Source organism: Mastacembelus armatus, chromosome 15, assembly GCF_900324485.2.
Source record: "Mastacembelus armatus chromosome 15, fMasArm1.2, whole genome shotgun sequence".
In the NCBI taxonomy this organism is placed as follows: domain Eukaryota; kingdom Metazoa; phylum Chordata; class Actinopteri; order Synbranchiformes; family Mastacembelidae; genus Mastacembelus; species Mastacembelus armatus.
In genome coordinates, this window is record NC_046647.1 from 1,717,271 (window position 1) to 1,737,880 (window position 20,610).

Sequence of the window (20,610 nt, forward strand, 5' to 3'; positions counted from 1 at the left end):
GGTACTCCAGTTTCCTCCCACAGTCCAAAAACATGTATGTTAGGTTGATTGGTTGACTCTAAAATTGCCTGTAGGAGTGAGTGTGAGTGTGTGAGGTTGTCTGTCTTTGTGTGTCTATATGTGGCCCTGTGATGGACTGGTGACCTGTCCAGGGTGTACCCCTGCCTTCTACTCGAGAGAGAGCTGGGATAGGCTCCAGCAGATCCCCGTGACCCTGAGCCAGGAAAAGCGGGTATAGAAAATGGATGGATGGAAAAACCTCTGCAATCAAACATCACCTGAACACATATTTAACATATACATTCAACAGTTGATGTTAATAACATTAATCCATAGGGTTATGGGGTAATAATAGTAGTGATATGAAGGAATTGGACAAAAAATTATTTGGACACTTTGCCATATTACAAAGACCCACATATTTGGATACAGCCAAAAGGGTGAAACATATATTAGAAAAGGTGATTCTCCAAAACCCAGAAGATTTTAACCACTAGCAAAAAGAATCTTAATGGTTGGTGTAATCCCACCTAAAATTGCATCACCCATCAATTAAACTTAAGTACTCAAATTTCTAGACACCACAACCTGTAACTTTAATCGAACCGATCAACTTGATTTCAAAATTTACGTCAAGGACCAGTTGGACACAGATACACATGCTTTCTTCCATCCATCCATCCATCCATTATCTATACCTGCTTATTCCTTAACCAGGGTCACAGAGATCTGCTGGAGCCCACATGTTTACCTCAAATAGGCATGCATAAGGATTGCGAAGTTTTGACTGAAAAAGAATCTAAATGAGGCGAGGGGTTTGATGGAAGCTAGGCAATGCCACAAGAAGATACAAGGTTAAAAAAAAATTAGCTTCAACTCAAATAAATCTGGAAAATGCACTGGACATTTATGGCAGATCACATATAACCTTTACAAATTTTAATTTCTATTATTTTTGCTGGTGTTTCAAAAGTAATAAAACTGTATTCACACATGTGTTTAAAGGGTCAACATCCTTTCCAGCTGGCTAAGAAGTAGAGACTGTCTGACTGAGGATACATTAAGGGAACTTGAAGACATATGGAGATATAATTGATCTTTTTTTTTTACCCAAGTCTGGAGTTGGAATGTTCAGTGTTTTTTCCAGGAGACCTGGCACAGGGCCGGTCATGTTGGAGACTTCAGTGGCAGTGATGAGCACACTTACTTCAGTAAGTTTGCAACCCTCTAGTCAGACACTGAAGGATCTTACTGGATAGGACAACCAGCACTGTCACAGGGAGAAATTGTACCTACTGATGCATTTCATGACTGTATACACTCTGATTTATATAACTCCTAGTGAAAGGGAGGCATGGACACTGTGGTACAAGCTGTTTATTGTGTTTGATGTGACATCAGTGCTATAACTGATAGATGCCACGTTCCATACAAAAACCAACAAAACAATAGGGAGACCCTCTTGATGATTCCTTCTTGATACTGCCTTTTCAAAAATCCCTTTACCTGCAGCTATGACATTTTAAATGAATGACTGTGCTGTATAGGGAATACTTCACACATCATGTCTGCTCATATGAGAGATATTGTAGACTTTTTATACTGAGGCATTCAAGGACACTATGGTGTAAGTATTGTACAATATACTGTAAGGCAAAGGGTTGTATGTATAAAGTACTCTGTTTTTGTAAATAGGTTGCATAGATTAGTTTGAAGAAACATGATTAGTAGTAGTATTCATATGCTAATTGTGTACGAATGATTGACAGGTGTTTATTGGTACCTTTAAGTTTAAAAAAGTAAGATGGACTGCATTCAAATACAGTATTTTTTAATTTTAGGACTCAAAAAATATGAAAAGATAATTGTGTTTTTAGTTGGAAAAGCAAAACAACACACCAAATTCAAAATATTTTACAGCTGTTATGTGCCTGCATATAACCCCAAAAATATGCCTTTTTCTTGTCAGTGTGTTGAACACATAAACAGTTTATTTTCAAGTCATTTGTACAGAAGCATTCCTTATGTCATATTGAAAGCTGCCTTTTAAAAATTTCTGGGTTAAATTGCTGCTTAATTTTTTCTTCATTTATTTTCCAGTTTCTGAGTTTAGTAACCTGAAACTGAAAGAAATTAGTTCAATTTCTGCAAGTGGAAGTTTACTTACAAAACAGTTTAGTAGGTGAGCTATACCCATTATTATTTTTTTAATTTAATACAAAACTGTGTGTGTGAGTGAAAGTAGCCTGAACAATCATTATCAGTTATGATTTATTATTGTATTTATTGCATCAGTTTTCCCTACAGTAATATACATTATAACTGTTTTGTCTACTTGATTGTGCTTTTCATTTCATTTTATTATATTTTATCATTATTATTATTTTTGCTGGATTGTTTTGTCTATCTGCATGTATGCTGTTTGTAAACCTCTATGTTGCAGTGCCCAAAGCTCTCTCATAACCACAGTTAACAATTGATAACACCTGATTTTGTCTAAAGTTATAATGTCAATAACTCGCAACTGATGCAATATAGCATTTGCCAAATCATTTCTTAAAAATACACAAATGAACAGCTCTCTCCATTACCACAGTTTGCTTATAGCACACTATTGTATTTGGTGTGGTGTGCCAGGTGCAGTATTTGGGTGCAGTATCTAAACTAGAGCCAGCATTGCTACCCTTTTATCAAGGTTTCTATGCTGTTTCTGCTTTTAAATGTCACATTTTTGTTTTGCACAAATAATGGAACTGCCACATCTTTTTCTAAAGAAAGCAAGTTCATTTGTTTTATGTATGTGGTTTGTCACTGTAGTGTAATCAGAGGAGGAATCACTAATCATTGTTCGCTTGATTTAAAGAATATAATGTTTATAAGAACATTGATTTTGATAAACTATCTGCAAGTCAGCCATCATTTCCAAAGTACTGAACTGAAACAAAGGCATTATTTTACATGTTACCAGAAAAGTATACATATACTCTTTTGTGTCAGCTGACTTGATGAGCTCTTTGGGTAAGCCATAATGTATAGAATGGGTTGTTATTTCTGTGACTCAACTTTCATGAATTTGTATATCTCCATCAATCTCATCCACACTTCTGGAGTTTAACTCAAAGTACAGGTTGGACAGTACAATACATGGACAAGACCACCAGAAACTAGCGTTTTCTATGGCTGTGATATTGAAGGCACTATGCGAACACTGAAATGATCATCACACAGGTGAATCTCAGCAACCCATGGGCCTGTTTTCAATAGTACACAGTAAATATGTTGGCAGAATTATTCTTTGATGCTCTTCAAGTGGAGTATTAACAACCTGTGCTTTGCATTTACAACAACAATTGCACAATCTTTTCTTTAATTCATACTGTTTGCATTTGTATTTACAATGTAACAAAGATTAAGTGGAAAAACAAGTGCACATATGCACAGTTAACCTTCAATTTGATCCAAACCCTGATGTCATTTGTTTATTTGAAGTGATCTATTTGTCACAATAAAACAATGTCAGAGGATGGATAAGTGGGCATTACACAGAATCTGCATCCTATTGTTTAGCCTGTATGAAGGACTATTTTCAGTTGCTTTCATTTTTTTCCTGTATTGCTAATGAAATATACACTACATTCATTATTTTCTGCACAGTCACACAGCTGAGTGACTTTTGTGAAGATTTCCATGCTCATAACCTTGTATTGACTTGTAAGTTTGTTCTCAAAGATTCAAGGTGACTATGTCAGGGCATTTTAACATTTAATCGAACTGCACCCCTCTTTGATTACATGATAACATTCTTACTAGTAGAAATTGTATTTCAAGATACCTTTTTCACCACAAAATTTAAGAAATCTTAAATTCTATAAAAAGTATGAGAGGCTGTTTGGATATATGTTGCAGATATTTAGGGGGAAAAACATTTCAAATATCTCCAGTCCAGTTGTTACAACTGGTAGTTATGATTTTAATTTAAGATATCATAAACCACGTTTATCAATAGTACATTTCTGCAACTGCATTGTTTGAAGTCATTATTCTAATTGTAAATATCAGAAATTTCTACTGTACTAATCACAATATGAATTGTGAATATCAGTACTGACCATTTTATTAGTCAGAATGTACTTTTGCCCAACTATTGGAGTGGAGATATGCGAAATTGAAATTCTGGATATCAAAATGACATTGTGGATATTTGAATTTCAAATCCCAACAGACATGACACAAGTGACATCATTTGTCCTAGGAAGAATTTCATGGAGGATGTTGGAAACCTTTTTGATCAAGAATATCCACAATATAAATGCAGTCTAACTACTAAAGGCTAAAATAATGGCATAACGTGACTTCTAACCACAAGTGAGGTGTTTACTGCAGATTACCTGTTAGATTAGTGTGTTGTCCAAACTGAATGTTTGTAAAGTAATGTGAGTTTTGCTTCCCAAAATCATTAATTTTAGTTTTTTTAATATCCAAATAATGGCAGCTGTTACTGATTACCAAACAGACTCACTGTTCAGTACAAATACATTTTTTAAGCAATTTGTCACAGATACAGAATAAAGAAACCAGTTAAATTGAGTTTTTGATTATTCTTTTTGTCTGCATACAAACCTTTTGTCGCTGGATTTCAAATGTGGGTTTGAGTAAAGTGAAGTTTAACACAATTCTAAATCAGAGCAATTCTGTAAAGTCTTTTGACATTCTCTATAATATGTGTGCATAGCCAGAGGCATTTTCAGAGGTAGGAGGAAAAAGTGAAAAAGGACTTAGTTTTGACACATAAAAGATTGTTTTGTGTGTGTGCGTGCATGTGTGTGTGTGTGTGTGTGTGTGTGTGTGTGTGTGTGTGTGTGTGTGTGTGTGTGTGTGTGTGGATATAATTGCAGTTTGTTTTGAATGTGTAAAAATCATATCTGGTACTTATCTGATACATTTTAGTACACGGCCGAATCCCATTACACATTCACAGATTTTTGTAATCCATCTATCCATCCATCTGCTTCCGCTTATCCGGGGCCAGGTCGTGGGGGCAGTAGCCTAAGCAGGGATGCCCAGACTTCCTTTTCCCTGGACACTTCCTCCACCTCATCCGGGGGGACACCAAGGTGTTCCCAGGCCAGCCGAGTGACATAGTCCCTCCAGCGTGTCCTGGGTCTTCCCTGGGGCCTCCTCCCGGGGGGACATGTCTGGAAAACCTCCCCAGGGTGGCGCCACTGGAGGCATCCGGTACAGATGCCCGAGCACCTCAGCTCGATGTGGAGGAGCAGTGGCTCTACTCTGAGCTCCTCCTGGGTGACTGAGCTCCTCACCCTATCTCTAAGGGAGCGCAGGGCCACCCTCTGAAGGAAACTCATTTCAGCCACTTGTATCTGAGATCTTGTCCTTTCGGTCATGACCCAGAGCTTATGAGGTTTTTTGTAATACAAGGCTTTTACATCTAAAAAGAGCATATTCACTTATAACATATACATATTTTTTAATATGTACATTAAAAGATTCTGTAATCTTCTGATTTCTGTAATCATTCCTTTTGACCATGACAGGATCTTCTACACACGGCTTAGTTGCCAGTAAATGTGTCTCCAGCATCTAGTATATATGATATATAAAATCACTGCTGCTACAGTTACTTAGAGATGCTAATGTCATTAGAGTCATTATTGATTGTCTGAGCACTAGCTAGATTCACTCCTGTATAGTATCATTGTTTTCATGATGACTACAAGACCACCAGGGGTTGCCAAACACTTTCCTTTCTTCACTTGGTGATACAACTGGAGCTGGTAAAAGAGCCCCACCACATAAATGAATGTCACTGTGCTTGTGGATGGTAACCAAGTAGGAGACGGTGATCATATCGTGTTTCAGTGCATCAGGATTATTTGAAAAATATTCTTCAGTGATTCTGTAAGTAAATAACAGTCATGTCTCCATTTGTGATACATAGACTAGAGATTTTGAGAGAATGTGTGTGTGACATTTTGTTCACCCATGAGCTACTATTTGTGGCAGGATTTTGTCAGGAATCTGAAACAACATATTTAAGGTGTTCATTTCATATGAATACTCATAAATAACTGACACATCATGTCAGACAAACAAGCTCAAGTGGATAATTAATACTTGTCATTTTAATTTCTTTTGAACATTTTAGTGATTAAGACAGGAAAAAAGAAAAAAAGCACTTTGTCTGGTTGCCCCTCAGTTTCCTCTCATACTCTTTCCCCCATGAACTTGACTTAAGGACTATTTCTATGGTAGCCAGCCACTTCCTGGCCATGGGGAATGGTTCAATAAAAGCCCCAAGGGCTGAGGAGAACAGCTGCCTGCCCTCTATCCACACAGACCCTCCTCGCCTGGATACAGAGTTTCTCAGGTTAGAATCGAATCTTATGTACACTGTACACTGTATGTACTCCATGAAGAACCTTTTGTTAGATCAGTACAGTATGACCTATATTCTGTATGTTGCACAGTTTAGTATTTGAAGTTTTGTATTATTTAATCCTGTGCTTTATTGATATGAGCACTTGTCTGTCTGTGATTGCTGGATATACATTTTACTACAGAATAAATCGGACAGTTATCAATATAAAGTTAAATGTGCCAAAAGCTGCATAAACATTTGCATGGAACCCTTTTACCAGACACGTCAAATTGTTTTCTGCACAAGCTCAAAAATAATGCACTCAAAATGAAAGCTGTTACTGTTCTACAATTGTTCATAACCCTGGTGTCTTCTGAAAAACTTTTCAAGCAAAATTGAAAATAACCATAAAAGAAACAGAACCAAGGTTTTAAAGGTACAAACATGATTTAAGTTTAGTTTGGTACCGTTGATGTTTTTCAGCAAAATACAGAAATTTGCAACAATGTCTTTTGATTGGAAAACATTTAGAAACATAGGCGTAATCTATTCAAAACTGGCCTGTACACCCACCTCTCACCATATGCTATATCTTAATGACAAATTCAAATGATCAACTCTTAAAATGTACTAAAGTGCTTTCTCAATTCAGTGTAACTGGTTTGAAAAGAAGAACATCCCATGCTCCTGTGAGAAATCTGGTTGTGCCCAGCCCATTCGCCACTGTTCTCAAGCATACAGCAATAAATTCACAAGCAATAGCAAGCACATACACAAACAAGCAATTTGAAGTTTTTGGTTGGTCAACAGAAACAAAGTGAAAAATCACTTCCCAACACAAGTTAGGTTGCTATGTCCCTGCCAAATAATAGAATGGAAGTCTTATTTCCAACCTCATTGAGTTGGCTGTAGAGTCAGGCTAGTGACTACTTTTGGAGCGATTAGCCATTTGCCATGATCATGCTACAGTGACAGTGCTGTGAATCAGGGAGGGTATTTGCCCCCTCCCTGATTTAACTGTTCCACTATCATTTAAGTACTTACATCTACTTAATAAATACATTTTTAAAAAAATGTAAGAAAAGATTTGATTTTTAAAATATTTTTAATATGCAAAAAAAAAAAAAAAGTCACGAAGGGGGAAATTACTTTTGTCCCAAGTTTCGAATCTTACCACAGAGGGAGAGTAGGCACAGGTGCTGGGCATGACCTTGAACGACACCTACAAATGGTGGAAATCTCAAAACTCTAAAGTTGAAGTTGAAGTTATGTGTGTAGTTTGAAGACATAGCCACAATAACTAATCACTGATACAAATCTCAGCCAATTCTATCATGACAGCACTAAAAATTAGCTTTGTGCAATGTGAAGAATTAATACTATCAAAATACAAACCATATTCTGTGCAGTCCATTACAGACTCATAGCCACCCAAAGTAATGTTACCTTGGTACAATGTAAGGCTGAAAAAGAGCTCCTGAGCATCTGCTCTTTGCTTAAGTCAGAGTAGGTTGCAAGAGCAGTTAAATACTGGTCATGGTTTGAAAATCATGATGTTTTGGGGCCCACTAGATTTATGATGACACAGCCATTGCAAGGTCTAATGATAAGCACTATTTAAAATTCATACAAGCCTTATAAATAACACCAAATTTAAAAAGCTGTTAAGGTAAAAGAATTCTGAGAGTTTCCTATCTAAAACTTTGTTCTGTTACACTCGTTCAACATGACAATGGCTAAGCTTAAGATTTCCTGCTAGTTGTTTTCAGTAGATTGGCTGTGTAAGGCTGGCTTTAAGAGTATTCAATGAATGAACCAATTCTGATATTCAGGTTGCGGATTACCCATTTGGAATTGGAGTTGGCACGTCGGGACCAAGAGTTTCATGCTCAGGAGCTTCAGTTACAGCATCTTCAGAGGGAACTGGAGGCCAAACTCTCCCAGGTTGGCAAGCTCCAAGATGCTATTGGCTACAACAATAGGATGGGCCACTCTCAACCTGCCATGTGCCACCACAATCAGCACCGCTTCAGTGTCATCAACCAGGGTCCTAGCCGCTTCCAAAGGGTGGCTGTGGAGGTCCACCGCAGGCTCAAAGCAAAAGAAGGTGTTTCTGCTGAACCCACCTCAGAGAACTTCTGTGGAGGATTCAGGGCAGCACACATCTCCATCACAAAGCCTGTGCACAAAGACATGCAGTAAGTTTATAAATTTGCCTTTCCTCAAAGGTACTGTAGCTGTAAAAATCTCTGTATATTGAATACATTAGTGACTATTTCACTTCAATCTCAAAGTGCGTACTGGTTAGTATACACCATGTACATGTCAGACTACACAAAAATATTTTTGTTGTTAAAGATGGCCACACAGTTACAAGTGGAAAAAACAGGCAAGTGTAAGGCTATGAGAGGCTCTGACGGGGCTGAAGTGTGGTGGCTAGATGACTGGGTCAGAGCATCTTGCAAACTACAGGTCTTGTAAGTTTTCCTGGTCTGCAGTGGTTAGTACCGACCAAAAGTTGTCTAAGGAAGGACAAACAGACAACAGGGTCATGGGTGTCCAAGGCTCACTGATGACAAGGTTAATTTACTATTGACTGAACTTTAAATTTCATTTATACTTTTCAAAATATCCCATTTTGTTTGAATCTTGGTTGTGATAGGAGAATGTTGAGTTTGTTTTAAAAACGATCTCGAACTTGTCCTCATGATCACAGTTTTCACTCCTTTTGATATGTTTTTCGCTGAATGCTGGACAAATGTGTGTTTCTCTTCCTGACAGTAGAACTATGAAAGCACACATATTCACAGAAGATGCACAGTGAGCTGCAAAGTGACATGAGCGTCATCCTACTGCTGCATTGACTCCTGTGTACACAGGATTAGGCAGGTGCTCATAATGGTAATGGATCGGTATATATATATAAATACTTAAAAGCATATTTTCTAACAGAACTAGAAAATAATGTATTACATCAATAGAATGTTCATTTTCTCAAAAACTGTTCTGCTATCATTTAATTAAGTAGTTAGATCTACTGTGGTCAACACAAACAGAATATAATTGGCAGGAGGATGTGAGTGCTCTGACAAGCTTTTGTAATATCCCCCACATCTGAAAGAGTTTATTAGCATGGCCTGATAATAGAAATGCTAGGGACACAAAAGACCACAGGACCTAAATGCAAGGTCTGGGTCATTATGACCTTCAATTACACAACCTGTGCTGCCTCCCTCGCCCACTGCTCTCAGACACATTCAGCATAGTCCTTTTCACTCAATGCACTAGGACATCATCTGTGTGATGTGGTAATCAGGGATTCACACAACACACAAATCAAGACCCAAATTTACACAATTGTATTGGTGTACCAAGGTATGACAATATGACATTTTTTATACAGTACTGATATATTGAAAATAATACAAATTTGATCATTTGATTCAAGATGCCTCCTCTTCTAGGCAGCCAGATTTAGCTACCTAAGATGTACAGATGGTTTTTGCTGGATCAACATGAGAATGCTTGTGCAGTGTGCTTGAAATCAAGCAAAACATGGTCATTTTTTTCCTTGCATACACCTAGTTTCTGACAATGTCTTTTAAATCATATAATCATATATTTGGCCCAATGTTTACTTTTGATTGAATAGTTGATTCCTCTTGCACACTCCAAAAACTGTAAATTTCCGAGTCTGAATGACATGGTGAAGCTGTGTAATTCCAGACATCACAAGTCGATTGCCTCTGGAGGCTGGTGACAGTATAGGTCATAAAACCCAACCCCTTCAAACAAAAAATCTTGATCAAATCAAATACATTTTTCCCAAAGATAAATTCTATTAATCATCATTTTAAGTAGACATTATCACCCTGAACATCAATGGCTTTATGGGTTATGACTGTAGAGAGGAATGCTTTAAAGGTGCACTAGGCCAGAGCGGTCATTTTCTGGTAGTCACAGTAACTACTACAAATTGCTTGGAGTGTTGAGAAGCAAGAGCTATAAGTAGGTGTAATGGGTGGACTGTTTAGGGGGCCATGTCATTCTGATGAAACTGCCCATTAAGCCAAAGCTGGGTCAAGCTACAAGTTAATTGTTAAAAACAGCTTACGTAAGGTTGAAGATATTGTAGGTTAGCGTTAGGTATTGCTGTCACTTGTCATCAAACTCTGTAGATTTATGACACAGCCTATCACCCATTGTGGGACCCAGTAATAAGTCAATACTGTGTTTTCATATTGGCTGATCACCCAACATTTAAAAAATGTAAGAATGTAAGATCAAATATAGGCTTATTATGGAGGTACTGGGACGCCCTGACAGTAAGGAATTACAGGATGTTGACGATATTGCCCATGTAACAGAAAGCAGTTCTAGAGTTTTATTTTATCTGTAAGTTAAAGGACATATCCTGGTCAGAAATATCTGCCACAAAGTAGAGTAACTATATGTTTGATAACATATTTGAGTCTAAATATAATTTCTCTTTTGCCGAAACTTAGAGGAAAAAAATGACTGGTCTGCAGATATAAACAAAAGGTAGCCCTTACTGAATACAGACTAAATCACCAAAATTTAGCTTCTTGGCATTCATTAGAACTACACCTGACAATCTCAGAGCTTTGAAAAATGCATCTCAAATGTTAAATGATCAATCCTTAATTAAAATAGCTCTTTCAAGTGCTAGATCAGCAACAGACAAGACTTTCATTTTGAAGGATGTCTATGGCAGCTACCTTCAAGACTGGTTTAAACTGCAGCCCATTATTATTCTCAGAACTTTACTCCAGCTTTGAGTTGAGTGTATTTTTAATGAGCCACCTTAAGCCTGTGTGCAGTAATCTACTTACCTACTGTGCAACTATAACAAGGATTTTATAAATTACTTTTCTAAGGAGAACTATTTCAGGGAGATAATCAATAGATATTATACAAAAGACGTGTTGCCTGTCTAGGCCGCTGATTTCTTAACCTCACCTCTAATAGTCAACAATCAGTATCTAGACCCACACATGCAAGGGCACACACTGGATTTGATCTTACCTACTGTTTATCCGTTTCTAATAAGATAAGATAAGAAGACCTTTATTTGTCCCACAATGGGGAAATTGCATTGTTGCAACAGCAAAGAACAAGTACACAGCAAAGTGCCAGAAGATGTGAGATCAATAAGTAATTCAAAATATTAAAAAAATACTAAGCGGAATAAAACTATAAAGCTGAAAAAACTATAAGTGTGTACAATATGTGCCTATGGGTATTTACAGTATATGGAGATCGATGCATAAATAAATAAATACCAGGTAAAGTGATTACAGTATAGTGCACTGATGGTAATTTACCTTATATAGTTTATAGTGTCAAAACACAGTTCCTTAAAAAACCTAAGCATCATCTTGGATAAAGAAGGTTTAGTAAGAATAAGTGGGCAATGTCTTCTGCTGAAATCCCCTTGGAGCAAAGTCAACCAATAGTAATCCCAAAGAACCATCACATAGCTACGTTGTTAGTCTAGTTCTATCATGAACAGATTACACACCAAGGCAGACACATCGCAGAAGGAGCCACTGGATCTGTTGGACTGTAGATCCTAGGAGGAAAAAGGTTGGTGTCGAATGTTCTTCATAAGTGTACGACTTATCCTAGACTAAGAGGAAAAGTAGAACAACAGAAAATAGTGGATTTACCAGTTCATCGTTTCATCCAAGCTCCTCCTTTCACGCAAGTTGGAGTAGATGTGTTCGGACCATGGAACATCTGCGTTCACCGGACAAGAGGTGGAGAACAAACGCTGGGCTGCAATGTTTACCTGTTTAGTCACAAGAGCAGTGCATATCGAGGTAGTAGAGTCCCTCTCGACTTAAGGTTTCATAAATGCTCTCAGAAGGTTCATTGCAATTCAAGGACCAGTCAAACTCTTTCGTTCGGCTCGTGGAACGAACATTGTAGGAGTGTGCAAAGAGCTACAGATAAATTCTGAGTTTCAGTCTTACCTCAGGGACGAAGGATGTACATGGAAGTTCAATTCAATTTTAATTAAATTCAATTTTATTTGTATAGCGCCAAATCACAATACAAATCATCTCAAGGCACTTTACAAAAACTAAAACTAAAACCCACCAATTCCCTTGAGCAAGCACTTGGCGACTGTGGAGAGGAAAAACTCCCTTTAACGGAAGAAAAAACCTCCAGGAGAACCGGGCTCAGTTTGGGCGGCCATCTGCCTCAACCGGTTGGGGTGAATGGATAGAGGAGAGAGAAAAGAACAGCAACAATAAACAACAAATAGAGACACTGCAGGTTGGTGGGGCCAGTAACTGAACATCAGTGATATACAGCTCCAGGACCAGGGACACCTGCAGAAGGTACAGAGAGAGAGAACAGAGAGAGAGGGAGAGAGCACAAACTAGGGGAGAGAGAGAGCACAAGGTTAGTGACATTCAAAAGTTCAACCCACCCCACTCCTCTCACATGGGAGGAGAATGATAGGAGTAACATCTTAAATGCTATGTTGTTAAGGGTCCACTCAGCTAACCCAGGGTATCTGCAGGTTTCTAAGAGCTAGATTTAAGACTTTTTAAGACCTTTTTAATACCACACAGAATGAAATTTAAGACCAATTTTGTAGAAATAAAATAAAACATCACACAATAAAACCACTTATTGTGTAATTTATTGATATAAACTGTTTACACACCGTTTGATTTATTGAGTAAAACAAAAATAAAATGCCAGGTGATTTCTGACAGGTTTCCACAGCCGCTTTGTGTTATTCACAGCGCATGTGGGTCTCCAAAGCTTTCATACCCGTTGTTCCGAGTTTTACATTTTTTTGCACAGCCTGCACCAGACCTCGAACACGTTGCCACTAACTGGACTTAACCACGGCGCAAAATTAGGGTTTTGTAACCAATTGTCATTAAATTTACATTTACCCATGGTAAAAGACTAAAAAAAAGACAAACTTTCCTACGGTTCACGCAGCTGCTGGAAAGCATGTGTTAAATGAACTCCACTCATTTTAGTTGGTTCTGCCTATTTCGTTCTGCGTAACAAATACGCGAAAGGATTTCAAATTGATTTCAAGATGAAAATAAAATCTTCTTTATGGGGTCTGTTAGATTTCATTTTAAGACCTCTGAAACGCGAATTTAAGACATGCTAATTAAGGCCTTAGTTTTATAATATGGAATTTAAGACTTTTTAAGGATCCGTCCGCGGACACCCTGTCTCATGAAGTCCTTGTCAAGCTTATGGTAGAGGTAATTGCTATAATGAACGGTCGTCCATTAGTTCCTGTGTCATCACACCAAGTGCACTTCTCACACAGAAAATGGATCTCATTTCTACACAACCAGGAGATTTTGACCCTAAAGATTTGTACCGGGAGCAGTGGAAACAAGTGCAAAGCCTTGCAAGCTCATTCTGAAAACGATGATGAGAAGAGTACCTTGTTACCCTCCAACCAAGAAGGAAATGGCTAGCAGACCAACCTAACTTGGGGACATTGTTCTTCTAAAGGACACTCAGGTCAAAAGAAATGATTGGCTTACTGGACTGATTGTGGACACATATCCTAGTCAGTAGTCCGTAAGGTAGATAATTAAACAATGTACCTCCAAGGTGTACACAAGACCTATTTCAGAAATTGTGTTGTTAGTTAAAGGAACATAATGGTATAGCAGTATACTCTAGTGCCAGAGGGACGTTTGAGTTTATGTGTTTGTCCCTTCAGACTTCCTGTAGTTATTGCATTGCTTCCAGTTATTTGGATACGTCTGTGCTACAAATTATGTAGTCTTTGTATCTCATATGCATTTGTTTTGGTATGTTACAGTCTTACATAAAGATTGACTGCAGTAAACATACAAAACAGCAAGAGGCTTCCTGGGTGTTTATTGAGCATCTTGTTAGCTATCTGTAAAACTAATTCTTAAACACTAGTGAAGACAGAATAAGTACAAACAGCATAAGGCACATAGCAGCTTAGCAAACAAAACCAGTGCAATATATGAACAGTTCAGATGTACTGGATGGTAGTGAGCTGGATGGTAGTGAGCTTATCAGTCTTGATTAAGTGACTGCGGTGCACAGAGAGCAGTCAAAATTCTGCATAAAGCGACTGGTGCAGCTGCTGAGGGCAGTGTGTGTACTGGTTGGGAGGAGGTTGGAGGTCAGAGTTTGTGTGAGCAGGGGGGCAGAAGGGGGTAATGGGTAGAGCCAGGAGAGAGTTCACCTTCCTGACAGCATGGATGGATGAAGTTGTCTCTGCTGGTCCTGGAACGCAGACTCCTAAGTCTCCTCCCTGATGGCAGAAGACTAAAAAATCTGTGTGACGGGTGGGTGGGAACGTCACTAATGCGAGGGCTTTGCAGGTGAGACAGGTGCTGTAGATGTCCTGAAGAGAGGGGAGAAAGACACTGATGATCTTCTCAGCTGCTCTCACTATGCGTTAGAGGGTCTTGCGGCAGGATGCGGTGCATGCACCATACCATGCATCTGGTCAGGATGCTCTTGATGGTGCCTCTGTAGAAGGTGCACATGATGGGAGCCACGGCTCTGGCTCTTCTCAGTTTGTAGAGGAAGTAGAAACGCTGCTCTGCCTGATGTATGTTGTCAGTCCAGGATAGGTCCTCTGTAACATTCACACCCAGGAACTTTGTGCTGCTCACTCTCCCCAGCCGCACAGTTGATGGATAGGGGAGCATGGTGAGTCTGCTCTCTCCTGAAGTCAACAACAATCTCCTTTGTCTTCTCCACATTCAGACAGACATTGTTGTCTCTGCACCACATGACCAGGCGGCTCACCTCGCTCCTGTAGTTTGTCTCATCTTTGTTGCTTATGAGATCCACCACAGTCGCGTCATGAAGAGGTTGGAGCTGTGCATCAGTGTTCAGCCATGGGTCAGCACAATGAAGAGGAGGGGGCTTAGCCCACATCTTTGGGGAACCCCTGTGTTCAGTGTGATGGTGCTGGATGTGTTACTACCAACCCATACTGCCTGTGGTCTCCCAGTCAGGAAGTCCAACAGCCAGTTGCACATCAAGGTGTTGAACCCAATCTGGTCCAGTTTGTGAATAAGTTGTTGGGGGATGATTGTGTTGATTGCTGAGCTAAAGTCTATTAACATTCTCACATATGAGTCTTTTGTGTCCAGATGAGAGAGGGCTGTGTGGCAAGCAGTGGCGATGGCATCATCGGTTGAACGGTTAGACGATATGCAAACTTGAAGGGGTCCCAGGGAGGGTTTGAGGACAGGCTTGATGTGAAGCATGACTAGCCGATCGAAGCACTTCATGAGGAAGGGAGTAATTGCAACTAGTCATTGAAGTAGGAGAGAGACTCCTTCTTTGGGACCGGAAAGATGATGGTGGCTGTGGGGACCACAGCCTGACTCAGCAAAATCTTGAATATGTCTGTGAAGACACCTGTGAGCTCCTCTGCACAGTCTCTCAGCACACGACCAGGTATGTTGTCAGGACCCGGAGCTTTTTGTTTTTCCGTTTCCTGTATGGACTTTTATTTTGGGTTCTGATTTCCTGTGTGTCTCCTATGTAGTCATAGGTAGCTTTCTGTTCTTTAGTTAGTATTAGTTTCACCTGTGTTTTATTAGTCCTTAGTTGTTGTGCATATATACCCCCTGCATTCTTTTGTTCTTTTCTTTTCTTTTCTTCTTTTGTGGGAGCATTAATGTATCCTTATGCTAGTGCCTGTGTTGTGAGGGATCGCCTCAGTTCACTGAGTGGTGTGATTCGTGTTTGTTAGGCTGTGTGGTGAGGTTCGTGTTTGTTACTCTGTGTGGCGGTGTATATTTCAGAGTTTTTATACACTAAGTGCCTGGATGGATGTTTTGGGTGCGGAGTGGATGCTCCGCTATGCCCAATACCTGGTGGATCCATAATAATTGTCCTGCATTTGGGTCTGCGTTTTCCATCATCCTTGGATACTCCTGGCTAAGCAAACACAATCCTTAGGTTAAGCAAACAATACTCACATTAACTCGGAAAAAGGCATTATTCTGAACTGGAGTGAAGCATGCCATTCAAACTGTCTCTTCTCTGCCCTCACCCAAACAGGGAGGGATTCCCCTGGTACCGACACTGACGATCTGGACCTTACCCGAGTTCCTAAGGCCTACCACCACTTAGCCCCAGTATTCAGAAAGGAGAGAGCCCTGTCTCTGGTCCCCCATTAGCCCTATGATTACATCATTGAGATACTCCCTGGAGCCATCTGGCTATCTTCAAGACTATACCAGTTATTAAAACAAGAACAGGAGGGGGAGTGTGTGCGCAGGGATGCTGTTTTGTGCCTCAAAGCGAACGAAGAAATTGTTCAGCTCTTTCAGCAGGGAGATAGTGCTGTTGCTGGTCTGTGTTGGGAGCTTGTAGTCCATAACAATTTGTATTCACCACCACAGGCTCTGGGTGTCTCTGCTGTCGATGAAAAAACGTCCTGGAGTACTGCCTCTTCAATTCGATTCAATTTTATTTGTATAGCGCCAAATCACAATACAAATCATCTCAAGGCACTTTACAAAGACTAAAACTAAAAACCCAACAATTCCCTTATGAGCAAGCACTTGGCGACAGTGGAGAGGAAAAACTCCCTTTAACGGAAGAAAAAACCTCCAGCAGAACTGGGCTCAGTTTGGGCAGCCATCTGCCTCGACCGGTTGGGGTGAGTGGATAGAGCAGAGAGAAAAGAACAGCAACAATAAACAACAAATAGACACTGCAGGTTGGTGGGACCAGTAACTGCACATCAGCGATATACAGCTCCAGGACCAGGGACACCTGCAGAAGGTACAGAGAGAACAGAGAGAGAGGGAGAGAGCACAAGGTTAGTGACATTCAATGGTGGAATATACATGAGGTGGGAGGAGAGAAGAGAGGGGAGGGGAAGGGAAGGGGGGGGGGTGGTTAGGGTAGGGGATCTCAGTGCACTGATGGTCCTCGGGCAGTCTAGGCCTATAGCAGCATAACTAAGGGATGGTTCAGGGTTGCCTGAAGCCAGCCCTAACTATATGCTTTGTCAAAGAAGAAGGTTTTAAGTCTAGCCTTAAAAGTATAGAGAGTGTCTGCCTCCTGAACCCAGGCTGGGAGCTGGTTCCATAGGAGAGGAGCTTGATAACTAAAGGCTCTGCCTCCCATTCTGCTTTTGGAAACTCTGGGAACCACAGGTAGACCTGCACTCTGAGAGCGAAGTCGTCTATTGGTATAATATGGTACTATGAGGTCTTTAAGGTATGAAGGAGCTTGATTATGAAGGGATTTGTATGTGAGAAGAAGGATTTTAAATTCTATTCTATATTTTACAGGGAGCCAATGAAGAGAAGCCAATATAGGAGAAATATGATCTCTCTTGCTAGTTCCTGTCAGGACTCTGGCTGCGGCATTCTGGATTAATTGGAGGCTTTTTATGGAGATATTGGGACATCCAGATAGTAATGAGTTACAGTAATCTAGCCTTGAGGTAACAAATGCATGGACTAGTTTTTCTGCATCATTTTGAGACAGGATGTTCCTAATTTTGGAAATGTTGCGCAGGTGAAAGAATGCAGTTCTAGAGATTTGTTTTATGTGTGAGTTACAGGACATGTCCTGGTCAAAAATAACTCCAAGGTTTTTTACAGTAGTGCTGGAGGCCAGGGTTATACCATCTAGAATAGCTATAATTTCAGAAAAGTTATTTCTGAGATTTTTAGGCCCAAATATAATGACTTCTGTTTTCTCCGAGTTTAAAAGTAAAAAGTTACTGGTCATCCAGGCCTTTATGTCAGTTAGACAGGCTTGAAGTCTGGTTAACTGGTTTGTGTTAACAGGTTTAATAGATAGATATAACTGAGTGTCATCTGCATAGCAGTGGTAATTAATAGAGTGCTTCCTAATGACATATCCTAAAGGAAGCATGTACAGGGTGAACAGAATCGGTCCTAGCACAGAGCCTTGTGGAACTCCATAACTAACTTTTGTTCATATGGAAGGTTCATCATGGACAATGAACAAACTGGAATCTGTCCGATAAATAGGATTGGAACCACTTTAACGCTGTTCCTCTGATACCAATCACATGCTCCAGTCTCTGTAATAAGATGTTGTGGTCAATGGTGTCGAATGCTGCACTAAGGTCTAGGAGGACAAGTATTGAAACAAGTCCATTATCTGAGGCTAAGAGAAGATCGTTGGTAACTTTCAACAGTGCTGTTTCTGTACTATGATGTGCTCTAAATCCTGATTGAAAATCTTCAAATAGTTCATTCCTGTGTAAGTGGTCTGATAGCTGCTTAGCAACAGCTTTTTCTAGGATTTTAGAAATAAATGGCAGGTTGGATATTGGTCTATTATTAGCCAAGGCTCCTGGATCAAGACTAGGCTTTTTGAGTAAAGGTTTGATTACTGCAGTCTTAAAGGACTGTGGTACGTAGCCTGATACTAGAGATAAATTTACCAAGTCCAATAAAGATGCGTTCATTAATGGCAGGGTGTCTTTAAGCAGTCTAGTCGGGATGGGGTCTAAGAGACACGTTGATGATTTCGATGAAGCAACTACTGATGTAAATTCAGAGAGATCTATGGGAGAGAAGCAGTCTAAACATAACTGAGGTCCTACAGATGATTCAAGAGCTACTGTAGTAGAAGATTCATTTATTGCAGGTATAGGAAGCATCTGCTGAATTTTATCTCTAATAGTTGTGATTTTATTTGTAAAGAAACTCATAAATTCATCACTGCTGAGAGCTAAGGGAACACTGGGCTCAACGGAGCTGTGACTTTTTGTCAGCCTGGCTACAGTGCTGAAAAGAAACCTGGGATTGTTCTTATTTTCCTCTATTAGTGATGAATAGTATGCAGTTCTGGCTTTACGGAGAGCTTTTTTATATGTTAGTAGACTGTTTTTCCAGGCTAGAAAATTTTCCTCTAAGTTTGTGGAACGCCACTTCCTTTCCAGCCTTCGTGATGCCTGCTTTAAGGTACGAATATGTAAATTATACCATGGGGCTAGTCTTCTCTGATTCACTAACTTCTTTTTCAGAGGGGCTACAGAAAAAAGCATTTCACGCAGTGAAGTTACAGCGCTGTCAACAACATGATCAATTTGGTAGTGAGTGGGATTGAAGCAGCTGCCCTCCACTATGTTTATACTTGGCATAGACGTAAATAAAGATGGAATCATTTTCTTAAATTTATTAACAGCGTTGTCGGATAAACATCTGCTGTAGTGGAATTTTCTTCCAAACGCTGCATGATCCATCATTTTAAATTCAAAAGTTATTAAAGAATGATCTGACAAAACAGGATTTGGGGGAAAAACTATTAGATGTTCAATTTCGATGCCATAGGTCAGAACAAGATCAAGGGTGTGATTGAAACGGTGGGTTTATTAACATTTTGAATGAAACCAATTGAATCTAATGTAGAATTAAATGCAATGCTGAGGCCGTTATTTTCAACATCTACATGAATGTTAAAATCTCCCACTATAATAACTTTATCTGATCTAAGCACTAAATCAGACAGGAAGTCAGGGAATTCGGTTAAAAACTCAGAGTAAGGGACAGGTGGACGGTACACAGTGACAAGTAGAACTGGTTTTTGTGTTTTCCAGTTTGGATGTGAGAGACTAAGAGTGAGGCTCTCAAATGAGTTATAACTGTTCTGAGGATGAAAGTTTAATAATAAGTTTGAGTGGAAGATTGTAGCTACTCCTCCACCTCGACCTGTGCTTCGAGGAACATAATAATTTTTATGACTGAGGGGGGTTGATTCATTCAGACTGACATATTCATCCTGCTGTAACCAGGTTTCAGTAAGATAAAGTAGGTCAATTTGGTGATCAGTTATCAAATCATTTACTAACAATGATTTAGATGAAAGGGACCTAATATTTAATAATCCACATTTGACAGTTCTGTTTTCCTGTTCAATAAGAGGAGTGGTCTTAATTTTTAAGTTTTTATGAATAACTCCTCTTCTGTTAACTTCTGATTTATTTGATTTATATGTTCGAGGGGCAGACACAGTCTCTATGTGGTTTGAGGGGGGCGGCGGCTGTAAGGAAACTGCAGAGAGGCGTTTTAGACTGAGTCTCTGCATCCCGGTCCCCACCCTGGATTATCAGGCTTTAGGTCGGCTAATAAACTCTAATAAATTTCTAGAGATGAGAGCTGCACCATTCAAAGTGGGATGGATGCCGTCTCTCGCTACCAGACCGGGTTTTCCCCAGAAAG

At 39.6% G+C, this 20,610-nt stretch overlaps 2 protein-coding genes across 20 annotated transcripts in view; both read left to right on the forward strand.

Moving 5' to 3' along the window:
* Positions 1-4,587, forward strand: part of col13a1 (collagen, type XIII, alpha 1) — a 126,418-nt gene extending 121,831 nt beyond the window's left edge. For all 19 annotated transcript variants that reach the window (XM_026308685.1, XM_026308688.1, XM_026308704.1 and 16 more), the window contains one exon: positions 1,006-4,587. In XM_026308685.1, coding sequence (XP_026164470.1) covers positions 1,006-1,038 — 33 coding nt within the window. In that variant the 3' untranslated portion in view covers positions 1,039-4,587. The remainder of the gene's footprint in view (positions 1-1,005) is intronic.
* Positions 4,588-6,263: 1,676 nt separating this feature from the next.
* prkg2l (protein kinase cGMP-dependent 2, like) overlaps positions 6,264-20,610 on the forward strand; it is a 128,156-nt gene continuing 113,809 nt past the window's right edge. Inside the window, exons 1-2 of the mRNA XM_026309539.1 lie at positions 6,264-6,385; positions 8,209-8,574. Of these exons, the coding sequence (XP_026165324.1) occupies positions 6,264-6,385; positions 8,209-8,574 (488 nt within the window). The remainder of the gene's footprint in view (positions 6,386-8,208; positions 8,575-20,610) is intronic.